The sequence below is a fragment of the Halichoerus grypus genome, chromosome 6 (genome assembly GCF_964656455.1).
Source record: "Halichoerus grypus chromosome 6, mHalGry1.hap1.1, whole genome shotgun sequence".
Classification (NCBI taxonomy): Eukaryota; Metazoa; Chordata; class Mammalia; order Carnivora; family Phocidae; genus Halichoerus; species Halichoerus grypus.
Genome location: NC_135717.1, coordinates 174,496,816 through 174,520,121, shown reverse-complemented (window position 1 = coordinate 174,520,121; position 23,306 = coordinate 174,496,816). Strand labels below are relative to the sequence as shown.

Here is a 23,306-nt window from a genome sequence, read left to right as displayed (position 1 = left end):
TACGGTTTATGGGTGGGAGGGGCAGGAATGGTCACTCTTCGCAGGTGGAGGTGGTCAGCTGGCCAGGTCCAGGGGACGGTCCAGTCTCAGGGCAACTCAAAGGATGTCTGCCACCTTGTGCGTGCCCTCCCCGCCCTCGCTCCCCCCACCCCTGCCTCCTTGCCCTGCTGCCCTCCCTCCCTGGCCTCTTTCCTTCCCCCTTTCCACGCGTGTATTTGGAATTATACGGTGCCGACCTATGAAGGGAGTCAAGGTGGCCTTTAACAAAACGAATATAACATAACTGCTAAACCGGAAGGAAGAAGTCAGGTGTCCCCGGGAGGGGGCTGGTGAGCAGTGCTGCCTTCTCCTGTGAAGGACCTCGAGAGGCATGGCTAGTAGTCTCTGGGCGCACGCTGTGTCTACACCCGGGAAGCCAGGTCCCAGGGCGGATCTGCCGAAGGGGCTGCACGGGGTCAAGTTCCAGGGCTGGGAGACTCTCAGGCACCCAGTCCACCCTTCTGTTTCCACATGGGAAGCTGAGTCCCACGGGCAGGCGGCGACATTGAGAGAGCATGATTTCTTGGGGTGGGGGGTGGCGTCCACGGGGGTCTGCTCCGGTGCCAACTACAGTGTTACGTCTAGAGAACACAGTGTCAGGTCACGGTTAGTGGGTGCGGGTATGTCCACGGCTGTTCGCGGGGACGAGCTCTCCCGGCCACTCTCCGGGCTGGAGTTCCGATCTCATCCACGCCCCGCTTCCCACCGGCCTCCAGGTAGCCTCAGACGTCGGCAAACCACACCTAACTCATACCTCAGTGGGGAGTCGGGGTTTCCCTGTAAAACACAAGCAATGCTTCCTCTGTCTCCTCCTTGGGCTTGTTCCGTGAACTAAATGAGAAGGGTTGTTGGAGCAGGTCTTAGAGTGTGCAGGTGCCCCCGGGGGAGAAGGCTCCACCAGGAGCACCTGCCTTGAGGTCCGGCTGCCCCTTCCTGTGGATCAGGTACGGGTGGGAACACCTTGAAGATCCGGGGCTGCTTGGCAGACCTTCGACCCCGGGATGCGTCTTGCGCGCCTCCCTCCTCGTCCGGGCCTCTCCGCGGGAGCCCGTGAGCGTGAGCACCACCTGCCGCCTCCCGGCGCTGGTGCTCCCCTCGGGTAAGTGTGGAACACACGGACTTCCACGTCGCGGGTCTCTTCTCTTGTCTGGATGCGCGTGGTCACGTGTCCAGTATCATACGGAGAATCTTAAGCACAAGAAAGGACTTTAAATAACTTAAGAACGACCAAACATCTCTGCTCTCATTTCTTTTAATAAACAAAAGTTCCTCCCTCTCTGCTAAATACAGCGCAGCCTATATCCACTCCTGTTCATCTTGAGTCCGGCCCAAGAAAACAATCCTGTAATATGATGAAATGTTGCAGCTTGTACTCTGGGCTACTCCTCAAATTTTGAGCACAAACCTCAGAGTTTGGCTCTACTGTGGATAAACGCCCGCGAGGTAGGACCCGAGCACCAGGAGAGCCCCTCCTCCTGAAAAAGACCTGCCTCACCCCCGCCTGTGGCGGGGACCCAGGTGTCCTCAAAGTTCTCGGACCATTTTTTCTTTATCTGAGATGAACTTGGAAGTCTCCTTTAGCTTTGAGAGTTTATTGGATTAAATTGGCAGGATCTGTCTCCATGTGTAGTCAGGAGGTTGTGTGCGTGCGTGTGTGTGCGTGCGTGTGTGCGTGCGTGTGCGCGTGTGTGAGTGTGTGTGCGCACGTGCGTGTGCGCGTGAGTGTGTGTGCGTGCGTGTGCGCGTGCGTGCGTGTGCGCGTGTGTGAGTGTGTGTGTGCGCCCGCGTGCGTGTGCGCGTGAGTGTGTGTGCGTGCGTGTGCGCGTGTGTGCGTGCGTGTGCGCATGTGTGTGTGTGCGCCCGCGTGCGTGTGCGCGTGTGTGAGTGTGTGTGTGCGCGCGTGCGTGTGCGCGTGAGTGTGTGCGCGCCCGCGTGCGTGTGCGCGTGAGTGTGTGTGCGCGTGTGTGCGTGCGTGTGCGCGTGTGTGTGTGTGCGCCCGCGTGCGTGTGCGCGTGAGTGTGTGTGCGTGCGTGTGTGCGTGTGTGTGCGCACGTGCGTGTGCGCGTGAGTGTGTGTGCGTGCGTGTGCACGTGTGTGAGTGTGTGTGCGCACGTGCGTGTGCGCGTGAGTGTGCGTGTGCGCGTGTGTGAGTGTGTGTGTGCGCCCGCGTGCGTGTGCGCGTGAGTGTGCGTGCGTGCGTGCGTGTGCGTGCACACACCTGCTGTACCAGGGGACCGGGAGCGGAGTCCCTGTTGCTCCGGGCACAGTGGGCGGTTCCCTTGGGCTCGGAGGCAGGACGCTTCAGGCAGGGGACTCAGAGAGCAGGGAGCCGACAGAGAGGGCAGGCTCCACACTCCCCGCCGTGCTTCTCCCCAGAGAGCTCCCTGCGGTCAAGTCCGGACCAGCATTTATCGAATGCCTGCTGTATACCTGGGACACCTGCTTAGTACACCTGCCCGAACGACTTGACGAGCCCCGTGGAAGGCCACGGAGCAGAGGTCTGGCGTGGGCGCGGTGTGGCTGGGGCCCGGGGTAGATCGCTCCAGCCGAATGTGGCTCACATTCCAGGTGGCCCGGTGACGCAGTTCGGGTCCGTCACCCTTGGTCACCCCCACAAGGGAAAATAAACTGCTTATATTCCGTGGGCCTCGTGTTCTTCTCAGGTATATTTTTACCCCTCGGCCTCTATTTATAACTGCCAGGTGCTAGTTCCGCGCCCAGAGCTGCAAACACGCCCACACCTAGTGCCCCTGCACCCTCCTCTCGCCCCAGCCCCTCCTACAGGGCTGAGGGGGTCCTCAGCGGCGGGGACCTGGGCTGAGCTCCTGACAGACGTGGGCGGGGTGCCATCCTTGACGCCCGGGAGCTTTCTGTGCTGGGACAGACAGACAGACATGCACCCAGATGACGACGGGGGCACAAGGCAGGGAAAGCAAACCCAACCGCTGTGGGGCTCAGAGAAGGGGAGGGGGAGGCCTGGTTACTCCTGGGACGGCCAGTCCAACAAGCATTGAATGGGGGGCCAGGGCTGTAAGAGAGGCCACCAAGGGTGGCCTGCTCCCTGGCACTGGGAGGGTGGCTCCAGCACTGGGGGGGGGGCTGGGGCCCAGGAAGCCACCCCTGGGTGGGGGGGCCTGGAAGGGCTTCTCTCATATCGGAGAAGTCAGAACACCCTTGGAGGAGTCCTCTGACCGCCTGTGCTCTGTGCCTCAGTTTCCCTACCCAAAATTGGGTGGAGCCATCAGCTTGGGCTGGCCCAGCAAAGTATCACAGATGGGGGCTCAAACAACAGCACTTTATCTTCCCTCAGCTCTAGAGGCCAGAGGTCCCCTCAGTGTGGATTTCTGGCAAAGCCTCTCTTCCTGGCTGTAGACAACACCTTCTCACTGTGTCCTCACGTGACCTTTCCTCTGTGTGTGCAGGGAGATAGAGGGGGGAGAGAGGGAGGGAAGGAGGGGGGAGGGGAGAGGGAAGGAAGGAGGAAGGGAGCGAGTGAGCGCTCTCTGGTGTCTCGCTCTCTCTCCTTATGAGGGCACCAGTCCTGTGGTATCAGGGCCCCAGACTCATGACCTCATTTAACCTTAATGACCTCCTTAAAGGCCCCCTCCAGTTACAGCCACATCCGGGGTTAGGGCTTCTACCCGTGAACGGGGTGGGGGACACAAACATGCAGCCCACAGCTCGGGGTCAGGCAGTCTTCTGCTCACAGTATCACCGGGATGATGATATGACTCACTTCAGCAAATGCTTGTCCCAACACAGGGACACAGATAATAAATAATCAATAATCCTTCCAACTGTTACTACAAAAAAAATTCAACATTGCAGAAACTGAAATATCCAGAGACAGGACTATGGAGACCTCAGGTTAGTGAAAGGGTTTTGTAAATTGTAAAAGAGCAGGTACAAACAAGGCCTGGGCTATAGGTAGGAGAGGAGTATATTTAAATAGGCGTTTGCGGGGCGCCTGGGTGGCTCAGTCGGTTAAGCGTCTGCCTTCGGCTCAGGTCATGATCCCAGGGTCCTGGGATCGAGCCCCATGTCGGGCTCCCTGCTTGGCGGGAAGCCTGCTTCTCCCTCTCCCACTCCCCCGGCTTGTGTTCCCTCTCTCGCTGTCTCTCTCTCTCTGTCAAATAAATAAATAAAAATCTTTAAAAAAAATATTAAAAAAAAAATAAAAATAAATAAATAGGCGTTTGCCCACAGAAAATCGAAGGTTTGGGTGGATGGAAGCAGGAAGCAGGTATCCACCAGGCTGCACTTGAGAACCACCCGCAGACCCCAGGGCCCAGGCCAGATGCCCAGGGGTTCTGCTCTAACTGTGGTAGGAGCTGTCCCAGCAGCCCCCCACCACCTCCCCACTCTATCCTGGATCTGGGTCTCACCACCTCCTGCCCCAACCAAGACCGGTCCTCTCTTTCTTAGACCGTTTGGCCACCCATCTGGGCCCCCTGCTTCCACCCCACCCTCTCTGCCTAGTCTGAGGATGGTGTCCCCAACACAGCCTCTGTCACCTGCAGAATCAAACCCAGGCTTGATGAATTTTAGGCTTGGTGACCTCTCTGACCTAATCCCCTACCTCCCTCCTATCCTACTCACTCATTCACCTCCTGGGACACTGGCCTCCCTGCGGTCCCTGCCCCAGGGCCTTTGCACAGGCTGTCCCTCCAACTGTACTGCCCTGTCCCCATTCTTTACCTGGCTGCCTTCCTCCCATCAGCTAGGCCTCTGCTCCGATGTCAGCTCTTCAAAGAGCCTCTGACCTGCAAAGCAGAAATGGCCGCTGCTGTCATCTCGCCCCGCACCACCCCCCCACCCCATCCCAGCTGTGTTCCCCTGCATAGAGCTGGCTGTGGACTGAAATGCATTCCCCCCAAATTTGTATGTCAAAGCCCTACCGCCCGGTGTGACTGTACCTGGAGATGGGGCTTTTAGGAGGTAAGTCAGTCTAAATGCAGTCATGAGGGTGGGCTCCTAATCGCGTAGGGTTGGTGGCCTTCTAAGAGGAAGAAGGAGAGTCTCCCTCCCTCCGTGCACACACACTCAGGAATGTGAGGACCCAGTGGGAAGGTGGCCCTCTGCAAACCTGGGAGAAGGCTCTCACCGTGAACCGAATTTTCTGGCACTTTGATCTCGAGCTGCCCAGCCTCCACTGGGAACTGAGAGAAGTGAATGTCCATGTGTATGCGCCCCGGTCTGTGGCGTTCTGTTATGGCAGCCCGAGCTCAGCACTCTCTCACCTGCTCGGGGCACCTGCTTCCACGTCCATTGTCTCTTACCCCAGATTTATGTCAGGAGACTTGCTTCCCCTGGCTCAGCTCATGGGAGGCACTGAACATATATATATATATATATTTGGATCAAAAAATCAATCGATCGATCAGTCAAGTATGTAGATATCATACCTGTCCATCAAGGCTAGGAGGAATGGGGGAGCAATGACCTGCAGCTTCATAGAAGGGGGCTTTGAGTCAGACCATGAACCCTGCAAACAGCCCTCCCCTGCCCCCCGCCCACAATGATCTGGAGTGGAGAGTGGGGCTGAGCATTCCCAGAGGGGAAAGAGCCCATCCCGGGGATGGCTAGGAGGCCCGCACTGGGGTGGAGGGGCTGGGCCCGTGCCCAGGGGCTGGTGGGGACCAACCGGGGAGGGTCTGGACGGAGTAGCCCGGGGCAGCAAGGAGCTACTGGGAGCTCCCGGCAGCACTGAGGGCCCAGTGGCCAGGCTGGGCTTCTGCCGGCTCTTCTCTATGGTAGAGGTCAGGACGCCAGCATGACAATCCCCACAGGGGACTTCATCAACCTACCTGGGACCTCACAACAGGAAACCTCACCCAGCGGCTATTCATTCCAACTTCTTGCTAAATTGGTTGACTATGAGACATTAGTCATTTTGCAACTCAAATGGTGAAGCCTCTGGCCTCGAACTGGTGCCCTCAGCAACCCTGGATGTGAACGCTCAGTGCATATTGCAGAGCTCCCATTTCGCTCTTGTTTACTATGAAACTCTTTTTAGGAGGAAGTTCGGGGGACACTATGGGTTCCTGGAACACAGGCACCAGCTACCCCCCCCGCCCCCGCCCTGCCCATGGGATCTGAGATAAAGTCGGCGGGGCTGGCTCCTTCTGGAACCTCCGAGGGAGAATCCATCCATCCCATGCCCCTATCCTAGCGTCTGGTGTTGCTGCCAATCCCTGGCGTTCCCTCCAGTCTCCACCTTGTCTCTACATGACCTTCCCGCCACGTGTGTCTACATTCCCCTCTCTCCTAAAGACTCCAGACCCTAATCCAATCCCCCCTCACTTCACTTGGTCACACCTGCAAAGACCCTACTTTCAAATAAGGTCACAAGCACAGGACCCAGGGGTTAGGACATGAGGGTATCTGGGGGACACAGCTCTACCCACCAAGTGCCAGGGACATAGGTTTAAAGACATCATTCTCCCAACAGCCCCCTGAGGTAAGTACTGTTATTCCCTCCCCCACCCCACTCTGAAGTGAGGGAGACTGAGGCCCCTCAGGTGGGGGCTCTGAAGTCTGGGCTTGGACTGCTCCAGGTAAACCTGAGGTCATGTGTGGAAATCACTTGCCTTACAGACCCCTTCCTTCTGCATCACGTTTCCTATGACCCGACATCAGGAAGCCTCAGTTGGCCAGAACTGAATTAATTCGGACGTGTTGGCTCTTCTCCTTTTGGTATGAATTTTTGCTCACTTGAACTAGCTTCTGATTTTGAAAGCCGGGGATGATTAAGTTTTAAAATATTCTATCTGAAAACTCCGTCTTTGTTTTCAGCCAGAGATACCCTGATGAAGGCTCGTGGTCTTGCCTCATCACACGTCTCCCTTACAAGAGAAATCGGTGCAGGAACGTCTGGTGGCCCCGCCCAGCGGTGCGTGTTGACTTCTGGGCAGACACGGCTGGTTCAGGCAGAGGCGTCAAGACACGCTGGACATTCAGAACCACGGAGGGCCCTTCTCTGGGGCTGGTTCTCGTGCGTGCAGGACCCTTTCCCTGTGATGTGCAAGGGAGATTAGGATCCAGGGCTCCATCCTACACAGGCCCAGGTTTGTTGCTTCTTGAGCTGGTCAAGGTCAATCCCGCAGCCCGTAGGGTCCGGTGGACATGGGGGAAGTTGGATTAAGGATGCTGCGGTGAGGAGCTATTTGGCATATTTCCGCATTCTCCCTGTCTCTGGTTCTGGATCCAGCCTCTTAGCTTTGCGAGCAGGGGCGGGCCGAGGCCACAACCTTCACATCCACAAACAACAAAGCATCCACGAGATTTTGCAACATGAATCTTTTCTAGTGCATGGTTTCCAATGGGAAATTTAACGACAAACCACAAGTTTACACAGATTTCCAATTTTTAACATATTTATTTATTTATTTATTTATTTATTTATTTTAAAGATTTTATTTATTTATTTGACAGAGAGAGACACAGCGAGAGAGGGAACACAAGCAGGGGGAGTGGGAGAGGGAGAAGCAGGCCTCCCGCGGAGCAGGGAGCCCGATGTGGGACTAGATCCCAGGGTCCTGGGATCATGACCTGAACTGAAGGCAGACGCTTAACCGACTGAACCACCCAGGTGCCCCTTTTAACTATTTATTTAGCACCAAGTTGGATCCACTGGGACACAGGCACACAAATAAATACCCACACACGCACACTCACACCTGCAAGGGTACAAACTGCACCTTGCACTGGCCTTACCTAAGACGAGGGGCGGCCAAGCCAGTGGTTAGCTGGATGAAACCCCCCCGACTTGGTGCCCGTTTGTGACGGCACGACTCACAGAAATCAGTCACCACGATGTCGGTGATTGCCCACCCCGATGTGGGCCCTGGGCTGGTACTGGTGGTAGGCAGAGGGGGTGATGCACAACGCCCCTGACCCTCGGCGCGCCCCGTATGCTCCATGGTTTACTGTCACCTTAGCGTGGATAGAAAGATCCTAGGGTTCAAGGTAACCATCTATTTTTCTTTTTTTCTTTCTTTTTGCACTTTTAGGAGATGTGATATATAGGCAGTTACCCTGGGGGGGAATATCCTCGGATAAACAACAGTTTTGAAATTCTCTGACCGCTGTCAGGCAGATCTCCAGAACTTCCAAGTTCACACATTTTCACGAATCGTTACCTTTCTCATTCCTCCCTGATTTACAAACCTCGACTCATCTTCTAATTCCCCAATAAATGAGTAATTATTGCAATTAACACTGGTTCAGGGCACCTCTCATGGTTTTAATAATTGTCTTCATTTCATTGTTATAAATATTAGTAATAACTCTTAACTCCTTAGCTACCATTCTTGCCGGGGACTGCCACATGGCCGTTGAAAGATTTTTACCTATGTCCTCCCCAGCGGGTGATAAACTGGAGCTAGAAGCCCGTATTTCAGCCTCCCGGGCTGGGTTGTCCACCGGTCGCAGCAGTCAGCACGCTGCCCAGGGTTTGCCGAGCATCCTTCGCAAGCCCAGCATAGCGGCAATGAAGCGGGTAGCTCACCGGCTTGCACCGGGGCAGTTTCGGTCGGAAACAAGGACTTACCAGCCATGCTTCCTTAGACTCGATGTATGCTGGCCTCAAGTTTCCACATCTGTACAATGGGGCTAATAATACCTCCCTCACAGCGTCTTGGTGAAGGATCAAGATGATTCTTCATGAATCATTTCATGAATGGTTGAGGGCTTCATTTGATGAAAGCCCTCAGCATAATGCCTGGCATTTAAATACGCACGCTTTCAATAAACTTGCCTATTATGATTATTATGATTATTATAACTTACAGCGTCTACTGTGGTACCTGACACACGATGCGTACCTCGTAAGTGTTCTTTAATTTGGAATCTGCACGCTCAGATGTGAAGCAGGGAGCTGGTGGCGGGGGGACAGGAAGCAGGATGCTGTTCTGTTCTGCTGTTTTGGCATTCGGCTAACTAAAACGGGGAGAGAATAAAAGAGTTTCGTTTCGTTTTGTTTTTTTTTTTTTGAAAGTCCTTGAAAGTTTCCCATGAACTATGGGGAAAAAATATGCTGACGATGTGCATGAATAATTGAACTCGCCTTTCTATGGTTGCAAACACAGGCCGCGGAAGCAAGAACTGGCAGGGGCTGAGAACAATGGAGCCCCAAGGTTGCGGCTGGCCGGCGGGCGGCTTAAACAACAGCAAGTCTGGAGTCCGAACCCCAGGTGTTAGCCGCGCTGTGCATTCTCTGCAGGCTCCAGGGCGGAATCTGCTCAGCCTCTCTCAGCTTCTGGGGTTGCTGGCCGTCCTAGCTGTCCCCTGCATCTGTCACCATGTGGTCGTGTGTCTCTGTCCCATTTGCTCCACTGTGGAACCCCGACCCACCCAGGTGACCGGATGAAGGCAGAGCTCAAACAGGCCGGGTCGCAGGAGGCCGTGGGTGAGGCCCCCAACCTTTGCATTCAGGGACTCTTCCGCTCTTGGACTTGAACTTCACTGGGATGCAATTTTTTTTTTTTAAGAAAACAAAGCTGTGTAGAGGATTTACTACCATGTCATCAGGTGGGTCGGCTGTGTTCTGTGACTCTTGAGAGAACAGTGCCACCCACCCCCAGTTGCTCTGTCACCTGCCCCGCTGTCGGGGGATGCCCACTCGGGTGCAGCCAGGCATGTGAGCTGGGCTTTGCTGAGGTGAAGGGGCTCCCAGGCTGGCCTCGCCGTGTCTCTCCAGGGCCGCATCTGTAGCTGTGGCTGAAGAGCTGTAGGACACTTTTTAATAATTATTTTAAAAATAATAATAATAGCAATAGTAAAGACACCAGACATTGGACTCGGGGCCCCACCCTCTTCCAGAATGACCTCATCTTAGCTTGGGCACATCTTCAAAGACCCTATTTCCATATCAAGCCCACATTCTGGGGTTCTGGGAAAGATGTGAATTTTGTGAGGACCTATCCAACCCCATACAGGGAGGAAAATAACCACAAACCTCACTTCCCCCTGCCTGCCTACCCCTGCACTGGAACTTGGCCTTTTGTGGGTCACAGCGCATCCCCTAGACAAGCCTGGGGGAGGGCAGGGCCTTAACACCCCAGCTTCATCATCTCCCCAACCTCCCCTCCCCCACCCCCGCAATCCCACTCCATCGTCCAGTCGCCCAGGCCAGAAACCGGACGCTGCCCTGGACACCCTCCTCTCCCTGTTCTCCCACCCCACCCGCCCACCTGTGTCACCCTCACCCATCCTACTCCATGGGTCGCACTGCTTCCTTCTGTCTTGGATACTGTCCTGTTCCAGCTACCAGGGGCGGGGACCACCCCTTCATCGAGACAGCCCATGACTGGCAGGTCCTGGCCCCAAACCTTCAAGGCCCGTCTTCTTGGCCTCTGATGCCAGGTGCTCTGCCAGGTGGCTGACTCCCAGGTGTGCCATCTGCACTTTGGGGGCCAGCTGAGCCCCGTACAAGCAGTCTCCTGTCGCCAAGAACCAGGCACTCCATTGACTCATTTTATGTCCGCACTGGCACGTGGTGCACACTTTGCAACTGTCTCCGGGATGGGTGGCCCCCCCACTGTATCGGGGGAGAAATGGACACTCAGGGTAAACAGCTGCCTGCACGCCATTCAGCCAGGGTGACAGCCAGGCTTCAGAAACCACCCCCCACTGGAGCCCACTGGCTGTCCCGCTCCTTTTACCTCTCAGAAAAGACAAGTGCAGGGCCCCCGAAGGACATCACGGGAGCACCATCATCAACCCCTGGAGAGGCAAAGTCCGGGGCAGATTCAGGGCAGCATGGCAGGGACAGCTGAGAGCCACTGAGCTCATCCCTTGGCGCTCTGGACCAAGCTTGCAGCTGTCCGATGGCCCTAGCCATCAGCATCTGCCGAGGCCACAGCCCCTCCCAGAGCGGCCTCTCAGCCTGCCCCCGTTGGTGTGGGGCAACCTCATTACCCACTTGGTTTCACAGGCCCGACAGGCAGAAACATTTCGGAGCCTCTCATCTCAGGGCTCATGTCTACTCGGCCTCACCTCGCAGCTCCTCACTGCACCTGCCTCTCCTGCTCGTACCACCAGAGCAAGGCCAGGTCTAGACCGCTGCCCGCCCCACCCCGCGTCTGAATCCCGCAGACAACAGCGCAGTTGGAGCCTTTCCCCACCTCCCCGTGCCTGCCGACTGTCCTAACTGCTTTTGGCTTCTGTCTCCATTGCTGGCGTATCTCTAATCCTCTCTTGCTGGGCAGATGCTGCCATGCCCTGTCCCATTCCTCGCACTCTCCTGCCTTCCTTCCATGCACGCCAAAGCTTCTACTGTGATCATCTGCAACTCTGCAGCCTCGGGAGCAGGTGTGAGGAGAATGTCCCCCAGGAGCAGTCCTTGATCAATGATGGGCAGGGAGTTGGGGGAGAACTACCCCAGCTCTCTCCCCTTGAGTAGGACGAGTCAGAGGTGAGGTCCACATGCTTTCCCAGTTAGAGCCCTGTGGCCCACCCTGGTGACCTGCTCCTTAACTCACTTTGTTTGGGCTTCCTTCCTTTCCCTGGGCCACTTCCCATACTTGCAGGTGCTTCCTGGGATCACCTCCCTGGATCACTGCCCAGCTAAACTCTTCCATTCAAATCCTACTCGGGGCCAGCTGCAGGCTTAGATGCAAGCTGAGCCACCACCTCTCTCCTCTCTCGGCACGCCCGTGCCCAAGCCCACCTGTGCATTCACGCCTCTGCATCTAAATCCTCACTGACATCCACCAACTAAGTGACTTGCAAGTAACCTGCCTTGAGCCTCAGTTTCAACCAGGAAAAGTGGAGGTGACAGCAGTACCCCACCTCCTCCCCCGAGTGTCACAGGGGCCAGGGGAATGATGGCATGTGAAGCCTGCCAGCGAGAATGGGGACTCCATCCTGCGTGCTTTCCAGTCCCTGTTTGTACCTCTCACCAGCATCTGTTCTGGGCCCACCTGTGAGGTGGTGGGCAGGAACCTGTTACCCCCAACAGACTGGGAACCCCTAGCAGGATCCCATGTCCCCATAGCCTCCAGCACGATGGCCGAAATGTTGTAGGACCCACACATGATGCCTAGGAATGAAATCCCATTTTTCCTCACTCTGTTCCCCAATAATTATTCCCCCAGATGCACTTTGGCTTTGTCCGTGGAGAGAAGAACCAGGCTCAGGGACAGATAATGAAACATAACTTTTGCGATGACTCTACAGAGAGGTCCCAGGGTCAGAGTCACTGCTTGGCCAGAAGCCTGGAAGTAAAAACATCACCAAATGTGAGAAAGAAAATCAGAGAAGCAATTCCACTCTTGTGACTTCTTGAGCCTTCCAGGCGTAAAGGTGAGAGAGAAATACGGCTTAGCCCACAGTGTGTTCCGGAGGAATTTTACTTCTCCTTCTAAAGGGCATCCTACATATATGTGCAACACATTGACTCATTCTCAGAAGAGAATTGAACCTCTGACTTAGAGTCTATGATGTGGGTGTAAAAGTACTAATTAGGATGGTTCTGCTAATAATAGAAGCTTTGGGACAGAAACATTTCTGGTGGTGCCGGGGCTTGGCTCTTGTGGGGGACTACCTTTGTCTCTGCGGCTCCTGCCGTGGGGGGCCAGGCGGTCCGGCTGCACCTGGGAACCTCCTGTCCTTCCCTGGCTGTTTTCTCACTTGATGTCCACATCAACCACTTTCACCAGGAGGAACCCAAACTCCCAGAGGTGAAGCCAGGAGCCCACGGGCACCTGCCAAGCCTCCAGCCCACAGTTTCTGACTCCAAGGATGATCAGGTACCTGTGTCCCCACTCCCTCCTTCCCCCCAGAGAAGCTCCTACTAGGAGGTGGTGAGGGTGGTTCCCCGAGGCTGTCAGCATGGTGGCCACACCTCCCAGAAGAAAGGCTGAAGATTTCAAATGCTGGGCTCCCCCATTCTCCTGATCTGCCGCTGCCACTCCCAACCCGGGGGCCCAGAGAGCTTTCCTTTGGCAGGTGCTCCTCTGGAATCGAGAGCTGCCATTTTGGGATCCGGCAGACCCAGATTCAAATGTAGGGCTCCCCCCTGACTTATAGGCTTGGTGACTCTGGGTTGTTGATTCCCATGGCTGCACCTCGGTTCTCTCCTCTGTAAACGGGGCAGGATGTTAACACTTCCCGGGGACTATTATGGAATCATCAATCAAAGAGCGTGTGTGGATATGCTTAGTGCTGCCCCTTGGAAGTTCTCTGCAAGGGCTAATTCTCGTCTCCTCCCCTGTCCAGCAGCTACCTCGCTAGTTCTGACCCTCTCTCTCAGCCCAGTCCACATCTCTGTTCCCCGTTTTAGGGCTGATCGCATGGAGGAGTGGAGACGTTCATGGGGGCTGAGGCAGAGGATCGGAGCTGGAGGTCCGCTGTAGCCCATAGGCCTGGCCAGCAGGCCCGGGCAGTGTACTCAGACATGCTGCCAAGATGCTAGATCTTATGTGACGTGCCCTTACCGTAAAAGAAAAAAAGGAAACATTTAAAAAGTCTTAAATAAAAAGGGCAGCAGGCAACGTTTAGAGAGGATGGATAAGTTCATGGCCTTGACTGTGGTGATGGTCTCATCACTTACCTCCCGGCTCACCAAGTCGTGCACTTTGAGGATACACAGCTTTCTGGGGATCAGCCATGCCTCAGTAACGTGGTTTCTCTGGGTTTTGAATTCTGCCTTTGAAAATTGTACTGTTGTTTGCAGGGGAGCTAAGAAAATGTATTGGGAAATAGAAAAACAACTCCCCCAAATGGCTTTTAGACCCCAACTTGTAATGGCACCAGGATGGAGACCCAGTTAGCAGGGGAGGTGACCAGAGCGGTGGAACCGTCCTGGGTTTGGAATCAGACAGCTCCGAGTTTGAATCCTCACCCCAGCCCACACTGGCCAAGATCTGGGACGACTTTTTAGCTTCCCAGGGCTTCCCTTTCAAACATTGAGCAATTACATCTGCCATGCGGGGGGGGCAGGGCACAAGATTGATGTAAATGATGATATGGCGAAACGGTCCAGTTAGCCTGGGGTAGGCACATACAGTGATGGGTGACCCGTCCATGCTGGCTCCTTCCTCATCCTCTACCTTTCCAAAAACCCAAGGAGCCTCAGCCTTGAACAAGACCCACAGAACCTTCCCCAGCCTGGAAAGGGGCACCACACTGCCCTGGGGGGATTCATTCAGCCTCCAGAACAGTCCTGTTCGTGTTGGAAGGGATTTTGGATGGCAGAAACAAGCTGGTCTTCAGTTCATTGTCAACATATAATCCATTAACATGGTGACTTGTCTTTCAGCTCTAGCTGACTTAGCAATAGGTATATAGCTTAGAAATGCCCTGTAAAGCAATGTAACCTTTGAGACTTCTGGGAATAACTATATTTGAAAAAAAAAGTCAAACTGTAGGGGTGCCTGGCTGGCTCAGTTGGTAGAGCATGTGACTCTTGATCTTGGGGTCATGGGTTCCAGCCTTGCGTTGGGAGTAGAGATTACTTTAAAATAAAATCTTTTTTAAAAAAGATTTGTTTATTTGAGAGAGTGAGAGCGAGCAGGGGAGGGGGAGAGGGAGGGGGAGAGGAAAATCTCAAGCAGAACCTGATGACGTAGGGTTCAATCTGAGGACTCTGAGATCATGACCTGAGCCGAGACCAAGAGTCGGACGCTTAACCAACTGAGACACCCAGGTGCCCCATATAAAATCTTTTTAAAAAATTGCCAAACTATAGTCAACTGACGTGTAGCTGATATAAATGAAGAGAGCCAGGAGCCTGGAGCTCCAGTCCCAGCTGCCTCCTGAGCTCAAGTAAAAGCTTTCACTGAGTACAGGAAGGACTCTCATGGGTCAGAGACGGCAAGTGTCGCCCAGGGACCTTGGGAGCGGTCGGCCAAAGGAGGGCCAGCCAAGGCCTCCCCCCTGGCCTCAGTTCCACCTCTCCTTCTCTGGCTGGTAGAGGGTTCCCAGAGCACATGGATGGGCATCCTCTCTCTTCCATTTATAAATCAGGTGAAATGCATGGCTCCTGAAGAGAGGATAGGGAGGTGGGGTGGGGAGTAAAGGAGCAGAGTCCATCCCAAATTAGCAAAACGTCCAAGCTAAAGCACAGTCATAGTCCCTGTGCATGCCTGCTACGTGGGACTAGATATGCAAATCAGCAGCAAGGACTAAGAACTCATAGGAGCGCAGGGATGGGCACAGGGTCCATGCTTAATAAATGCATAGGGAGTGAATGGAAACTCAGTGTTCCCCACACCTCCATATGCAGGTGGCCATCTCAGAAAGAAATCTCCTGATAAACTGTTGTGTTGGACTGTGTTCCCAATATTTCCATGTTGGAGTCCTAACCCCAGTACCTCAGCATGGGACTTTATTTGGAAATAGGGTTTTTAGAGAAGTCACCAAGTTAAAATGATGTCATGAGGGTGGCCCCTAATCCAACATGACTGGTGCCCTTATAAACGGGGGAACTTTGGACACAGGGGCACATCCACAGGGAGCCTGTCATTTGGAAATGGAGGCAGAGATTAGGGTGATGCTAAAGATGCCGGCAAACCCCCAGAAGCTGAGAGAGGCCTGGAACAGAGTGTCCCCCACAGCCTCGGAAGGAACGGACCCTGCCGCCCCCCTGCTCTTAGCTTCCAGCCTCCAGTCTTGAGAGAACAGATCTCTGTGGATTGAGCCCCCCAGCGCGCAGTGCTTTGTAACAGCCTCAGAATGAATACACAGGGGCCCTGCAGGTGAGCAGATGCTGTCTGGTGCCTGGAGGGGGCGAGAGCATTGGCGGGGGTCCAAGGTATGGAATCTGTGCTGTGATGGGCACACATCCTGGGCTCCCGGTGACTCTGAGTGTGTCCCGTGAGCGTCTCCTTGCCTCAGTTTACCTCCTGGTAGCAGGACAGCAATAATTCCTGTCCTCCCAGGCCTGGGAACTGCTGTGTAGATGGAATCAGTTAAAGACGCAGTGGGGCCAGGGCCAGGGTGGTGATGAAGGGAAATCAATGAGTTCTCATTGGCCGACTGTGTGCACAATCCCCTATGTGCAGTTCTGAAATCCAAAACATGCTCGGTGTTACGCTGATAAGTTTGGTGCTCACCCCTGCTTGGCAGCAAACCCTGATGTGAGCTGACAGGAGGTCAGTTGGTGGTTCTCGTTTCCCTTCTGGTGGGTATTTGCACATTTGGCAGTGGAAATATGGAGGTATGTGATTACTGGGTGATGCACTGGTCCACTGCAGATGTCTGAAAATGCTTGGCACACACATCCTATGACTTCTAAAACCTGAGAGGTTCTGGGTCACTGTGGATCAGAACATACCCGGCCCTGTGCTCCCCTCTTCTCCCCAGGAGACGCAGGAGTGAGGGTCTGGGAAAGGCCTGTGTGCCCGTAGGACTGTGGGGCAGTGAGACGGGGACCTGAGCCTGTCTGCTCATTGGAAGGGAGGCTTGGCTGGGTGTGGGTTTCCTGGGCTGCTGTAATGAGGTACCACACACTGGGGGCTTAAAGGAACAGGAATGTATCCTCTCACAGCCCAGAAGCCGGAAGTCCTAAATCCAGATGTCAATAGGGCTGGTCCTTTCGAAGGAGGAGAATCCTTCCCAGGCCTCCTCTCCCCCAGCTTCTGGTGGCTCTGACAATCCTTGGCGTTTCTTGACTTAGGGACTCCAATCTCTGTCTCTGTCATCACATAGCATTGTCCCCATGTGTTTCTGGGTCCCTCCTCTCCTCTTCTGAGAAGGACATCAGTCATATTGGAGTTAGACCCCACCCTGATCCAGTATGATCTCAACTTAACTAATTACCTGAAGTGTGTGTGATACGGGACGTCAGAGGAGAGGGTGAGTCCAGGATCAGTGGAGGGTGCTGCTGCCCATGGGGCCGGTGAGCTTAGAGCGGGGCTTGGCCAGTGGAGGTGCCCAGCGACATTCCAGGAGATGCTCAGGGACAGCAGGCTCCAGGCTTGAGCCTGTCCGTGTTTGGCAGACGTCTCCCAGATACACTGTGCAGGCTCCGAGCTGGTGCGCAAGCCACTGGACAGGGCCTGGCCACCCATCTGCAGGAAGCAGAGTAACAGTCTGTGACGCTGAGGTTGTCTTGTGGCTCAGCCCTGCTAGAACCTGAGTGCCCTGCACCAGTGCCCCAGGCTTCGACCCTGACCTCCGGCCACTGCTCTAGATAATGGGGCACCATGCTGGGTGAGACAGAGTGGGGTATTGGGAAGACAGCAGGCGCTGGAGCCATGAGAACTGGGGGGGGGAGCGAATTCTGCCCCCATCCCTATAGCGGGCTGACCATACAATTAGTCCTCCAGGCTGGGACATACTGGAGAGTAAAAAAGGACACTGTTAAATATTACCCAGGACAGTAATCATGAGCGGAACTGTCGTAGGCCTCTGATGTGCGTGGATACCACCTCCATAGCTATGCAGCTTGGGAAGGTTCCAGAACCACTTTGAGTGTCAGTGTACTCATCTGGAAAGTGGGGATAGTTGTACTCCCCTCCACAGGATCACATGAAATAAAGGGTGCCTTCTGCAGAGGGCAGAGGGAAAGCTCTCAATAAATGGTGCCTACAACAGGATCACTAATGAAAAGTCAAATTTGTACCCTCTCTGAGACCTCACTCACATGGGTGTGTCCCACACCAGACATTCGAGTCCCTTCCTGCTACTCCCCACGCTTCATCTCGGCAGGGGGCCATGGTGGCCCTGTCTCCTTGTCTTCTCCTTCAGGCCAGGTATGGGCACCTCTGTCCTGGATCTTGGCCTACACCTCCCAGCTGCCCCCCACCTTGTCCTGCATCCTTCGCATCACCATGCAGTAATGTCAGCACACAGAGCTGACCGGAACTGTGCAGAAACCTTGGGCGGGTCCCCCCGCTGGCGTGCTACATTGAAACCCATGTGGTCTGGTCCCACGATCTTTTCTATCCTACTTCTCTCCACCGTTACAGCAGAGCCTTGAAAGGGTAAGAATTTTAGAGGCCTCTGAGGTCTCTGCCTCAGGACCTTGGCTTATGCTGCTTCCTCTGCTACAGTACCCTTCCCTGTCATTGCAAACCAATCTGTCCTCAGCCAACTTGCCCAAGATCACGCAGCTCCTAAGTGGAAGAGCCCGGGTCTCCTTTGCCTCAGTCTGTGCATCCCTCCCAGTGAAGCCAGGGCCCTCCGCATTGGTCCTTCAACCTTCAAAATTAGGGGTACCCAACCTACATCCTGGAACTCCTCTGAGGGTCAGTGAGATCACAGATATGGAGAATGCTTCATGAATGGTAAAACCCAGAACAAATGCTGTTCTTACCCTTTCAAGGCCCTGCTCAAATGACTTCTTGACAGCCCCTTTCTGACCACCCTTCCCAGAATTAACCCTTCCCTCCCCCACTCCCCATTCCCCTCATTCTGTGCTATTTTTAATGCGGGGCCCCTGGGATTATCATTTCTTATGTCTGTGTTTTCTCTCTTGGAGACTCACCACACCAGAGTCCCCCCAGGAGCCAGGGATCCATCTAATCGGATGTCTATCACATAGCGCCTGGGGTAGGGCCCTGTACAATGTGGGTGCATATTAAATGCTTATTGAGCTGCTTTTGAGGTCCTCTTTCAAGATTCACCTTGGCTTTTTATAGGAACCTTTCATGCAGGGGAGAAACTGAAGACCAGTTCTTTAGTCTGAGAATTATCACCAACATTCTCTGTTCTTTCCAGTGTACTAAGGGCTTTCTTAGATGTGATCTCATTAATCCTCACCAGAACCCTGTAGCTCTCCCCCCTTCTTAGCGGGGGGTCCTTTGAAAACAGAGGCAAAACAAACCTTAAAGTCTATTTTTGGGGTGCAATCCTAGGGCAGCAAGATGAGGGGAAAGCGAGGGAAAGAAGGAAAGCAAAGTCAAGGTGATGGGTTCTTGCAAAGCCCGCCGCTTCACACAAAGTGGATCCAACCCAGAGCATCCAACCAGCCAAGGAAGGGAGCGATATTGATTTGCTGGCTCCTTCCTGAATCCTGTTTCTGGTTGCTTTAAGTTCGCTTGATGAGGTACTAGCCAACTCCCCTGGACTTCCAAGTTTGTGTTACTCCATCCTTTGTCGGTCATCGTGGGGGCCAGATCCACGTCCAAGGTGCAAAGCTTCACTCCGAAACCAGCAGGGGAGGCAGGGAGCAGCCAGGCCCCCACGGCTCACAGGGTTGGATGAGGTGCCAGAGCTGCCCCGCCCCCGCTGTGGCAGCCGTGTGCGGGAGACCATGCTGCAGGCCGGCCCTCACCTCTGACTGGTTCAGCCAGCGATGGACTGTGACTGGGGCTCCCCACAGAGCAAGTAGCCACGGTCTGAGGCTGCGAGCACCTGAGTGGATCTGGGGGTACCTTTGGTTGGATAATTCCCATTCCCCTTTGACATCTGAAGAAACGAAGGCTAGGAGATGTGGAGTGACTTGCCCAAGGTCATGAGGCTGTTAAGGGGTGGGCCCCAGTCTCAAACTCAGGTATTCAAGCTCTAATCCAGGCCCCCTGTCCACTTGATCACAATGCAGGTGAAGAGAAATAATGGACTCTGGGATGGGTTGCAGACACTGCTCACTCCTATGGCCATTATTAATAGCCCACCTTTCCAGAAACGGATGGTATTTCTCTTAGCATCCATCCATCCATTTATCCACCCACCCCTCACTCACCTGCTCCTCTATTAAGCACCTACTTTGTTCCAGGCATACGGGACCATCCATCAACATACTGATGCCGGGCTCTGCTCCCAGACCAGACTCAGAGTTGGCTCGGGCGCCCATGGGGAAGAAAACAATCACCTTTATTATGGGACAGAATGCGCCCCATGCTAAAGAGCTCCGCATGGTGGGTCTCCCGGGGGGGAGGAGTGAAGAATTCATGTGTAGAAACTAGAGGAAGTTTCCCAGAAAAGGGGGTATTTGAGGTGAACACGGGAAGATGAAGAGGATTTTTAAAAAGGTAGGTTGTGAGGGAAAAGACACTGCACACGGAGGGCACAGCATGGGCAAAGGGAGGGCGGCCGGGAGAGCAGGACGGAGTCAGAGAACAGTATCTCCGCAGTGATAACGCCAGACTCTGCAAGTTTGCTCGTGAGAACCTCAGCTTCAGCTCCCTCACTGTCAGAGAGCGCCCCAGCCCTGGGCCTTTGTTGCTTGCTCAGGAATTAGGTAGCTACAAAAACAACAGAGGGCCAAGCAGAAGATCATCACTGTGCCCTGAATTAATTAACAGAAACTTGCAGACAGCACTTCGAAGTCTCCACAGCAGAAAGCAGTCTCCTCCAGCCGGCATTTCGAGCGTGAGAGGGTCACAGACGACCCGAGAGTCCTCTCTGTTGATTTAATTACATACCTGGCCAACGAGATCATTATGAATTTTTACCAAAAAGCCAGGGACATTTACAGAGATGACAGGAGGAAGGCTCTCACACACCGGCTCTCCCTGGCTCTCGGACCACTGTTCCCCGCAGGGCGGTCCACTTTACCAGGCTGGTGTCCAGGCCAGCGAAAGCACTGAGGAGGGAGGATGCCATCCTGAGTTGGGCTGAACCCAGAGTGGAAGGAGCCAGAGCCTCTTCAGGATGCCCAGTGTCAGCCCTTTTGTTTTGCATTCGGTGAACCATGCTTGTCCCTGGTTGGTGCTAGACCAAATGGATCATGACCACTTAGGACATGTGTTAGTTTTGCGTGGGATAACAAAGCTCACAAATTAACCAGGGATCCGTTACTGAGTTTTTTTCTAAAGGCTGGTGCTGGGGTCAGAGATGAGAGGCCCCTGGTATCTGGGTGCCCAAGGGACAAACACGTAAGTCACTGTGGCAAAAGCCCAAACGGAGGCCAGAGTCACACTGGGGTCCTGACCTGAAAAAACATTCCAACAACTTCTTGCAGAAGGGCCGTGTGGCAGGTGGGCACGTGTCGGAAGGGGCATCTGTGGATTGTGTGCGCCTGCGTGTATCTTGTGCTGTGCAGGAATATGAAGTTATAATGATTTATTGGTTTAAACGTTTCCTTTGAGAGACGACTGCACCGTCCCTTCCCCCCCCCCCCCCCCCCCCCGGCCCCCAGCGTCTTCCAAACATACCAGGATGCTATGGAGAGGGCACAAAGCACTTGGCCGATAATTGATGAGGATGGTAACTCCACCATGGTGATATCGACTCGGAGACATTAACCTCCTGGCTGTGGGCTGCGAGTTTTGGAATACGACCTCGGCAAGCTGTACTTATAACTGTTTTATGTCACATTGACCGGGCGTGTTTACGATTTTTAACAACAGCCTTAAAAAGTCCAGTGACATCTGTTGAGAGTTTAATTGTGAGTGTAAAAAAAAAAAAAAAAAAAAGATTATTAAAGGAAGAGTCAAGAGATCAATTTTCATACTGTTTCAGCAACACGGTGGCCATCAGGCGGTGGGGGAATCTGGCGACAGGACTCACGCAATCTCCCAAGAAGCCGCGCCGGTGTGCAGGGCGGCGGGAGGGCATGGCAGACAATGTAAATAAAGTAGGAGAGGGAGGCTGCCCGAGGCAGGGAAGAGGGAGTAGAGGAAGAGAGGGAGCACCGAGAGCCAGAGCAGAAAAGAAACGAAAAAACATGGACATTTTTTTTCCTCCCACCGGAAAGTATCTCCAACCCCGGCCTTGGGCAGCGCGGCCCGTTTTCCTCGCGTCTGGCTGGGCGCGGGGGCGGAGAGGTGGAGGGGCGTCCGGCCGGAACGGTCCCGGGGCCGCCAGCCCCAAGCCGCGGGCCGGCGAGTTTGCGCCCCTCCGCACCGCCACTTTTGTTCTCGGGTCGGGGTACCGGGCCGCGGCGGGGCTGCAGTGCGCACGCGCGGGCGGGGCGGGGGCGGGGCGGGCGGCGGGCTCCGGCACCGCCCCCCGCCGCCCCGGCCCGCTCCATCCGGGCACTGCCGAATTAGCATCGCGCCGAGGCACAACTTTGCCGAGGCCCAACGAGATCCAGGCGCGCGCCGGAGGAAATATAGTCCCTGCCGGCCGGCGGCTCGCGCGGGAGGCGGTGGCGGCGGGGCGGACGCGCGCGGGGCTGCGCGGGGCTGCGCGGGGCTCCCGGCGCCTGGGGGCCATGCGCCGGCCAGCGCGGGCGGCCCGGGGACCCGGCGCAACTTGCCGGGCAGCCTGAGGAGTTGGAGCGGCCGCGGGCTCGGCGCCGCGGCGCCCAGCCGCCTTTCTTCCCCCTCGCCAGACCCCCCTCCCTCCCTCCCGTTCGGCCTTGGGGGAGGGGGCTCCTGTGCCCCCTCCCTCCCCGGAGGCCCGGTCCGCCCCGCCCGCTCCCGCCCCCGTGGAGTCGCGCAACTTCCCGGGAGCCGGGGCCAAAGTGAGCGCAAAGTGCTGCCCAAGTTGCCGGGATGGAGCTGCAGAGCCGGCCCGAGGCGCTCGCCGTGGAACTCGCGCGCCACCAGGTAGGCGACCCGGGGCCCCGGGCCAGGAGTGGGGGGGCTGGGGGGGGGCTTCAGGGACCCGAGCCCGGCGTCCTCTTCCTCGTCGTCGCAGGGTCTGCACGGCTGAAGGTGCCCGGAAAGGGCTCCTCCTCGAGCCTGCCCCGGGGCTGGGGGGAGTTTTTACGTGCCCGGACCCCCGCCCCCCGGGCTCCTCCTCCTCCCTCCTCTCTTGCAGTCCTGCACAGTTTGGGGGTGTGGGGTCCGGAGCCCGCGGGACCTGAGCCCCGCATCTTCTCTTTCTCCACGCAGGGTCTGCAGGACTGAGGGTGCCAGGAGGGGGCCCATTCGTGAGCCTGCCCCGGGGTGTTTGTGTGAGAGTGTGGACCGACCCCCCACCCGGCCCCCACCCCCGTGCAACCCCGCACAGTTTGCAAAAGTAGTTTTGGCGATTGTTGCTCGGGCTGGCAGCGGCGTGGCGGCCGGAGCCCGAGCGGAATTGCGGCGTGCGCGTGTGTGTGTTGGGGAGATTAGGACGCGACTTGAATATTTATGAGCTTTGCTCGACACGGACTCGCCGTGTTTACTTGGCTCTTTGTTCCTCCCCCCTCCCCCGGCACACAGTCACACTCACACTCACTCGCACACGCACCCCTGCCTGCAAACTTGCACGGCTCGGGGCGCGCCGCCGGGTGGCCGCGGCCCCCGCCCCGCCCCGCGAGCTGCCCCGATGAGGCGGCAGCCACAGGTAAGCGGCCCCGCGCGGCACTGCCCGGCCGCCGCGCGTGCGGGACGCAGCCCGGGAACTTGGGGCGCGCTGCGGACAGCCCGGCCCGCGAGCTGCCGGGTGGGGGGCTGCGGCCCGCGGGGCCCCGGGCGCACTCGACCCCCCGGGGCGGCCGGCCTGAG

The 23,306-nt window shown here is 55.7% G+C and overlaps 1 protein-coding gene and 1 long non-coding RNA gene across 8 annotated transcripts in view; one reads left to right on the top strand and one right to left on the bottom strand.

Moving 5' to 3' along the window:
* Window positions 1-241: 241 nt before the first annotated feature.
* LOC118553538 (uncharacterized) lies at window positions 242-21,816 on the bottom strand. 6 transcript variants are annotated; one of them, XR_013449366.1, is made up of 5 exons: window positions 21,084-21,816; window positions 20,861-20,963; window positions 16,804-17,054; window positions 794-1,227; window positions 242-620 (listed from the first exon to the last, which is right to left on the bottom strand). It is a non-coding gene; the product is annotated as an uncharacterized LOC118553538 (long non-coding RNA). The 6 variants fall into 6 exon arrangements; XR_013449365.1 differs by having other exon boundaries at window positions 242-1,227; XR_013449362.1 differs by lacking the exons at window positions 242-620; window positions 794-1,227; window positions 16,804-17,054 and adding an exon at window positions 19,780-20,171 and having other exon boundaries at window positions 21,084-21,299; window positions 21,439-21,816.
* A 453-nt stretch (window positions 21,817-22,269) lies between these two features.
* PHF21B (PHD finger protein 21B) overlaps window positions 22,270-23,306 on the top strand; it is an 88,796-nt gene continuing 87,759 nt past the window's right edge. Inside the window, exon 1 of one of the 2 annotated variants that reach the window (XM_078076726.1) lies at window positions 22,270-22,421. In XM_078076726.1, coding sequence (XP_077932852.1) covers window positions 22,368-22,421 — 54 coding nt within the window. In that variant the 5' untranslated portion in view covers window positions 22,270-22,367. Of the gene's footprint in view, window positions 22,422-23,055; window positions 23,146-23,306 lie in introns of those variants that run through there. The other variant, XM_078076727.1, reaches the window with a different exon arrangement.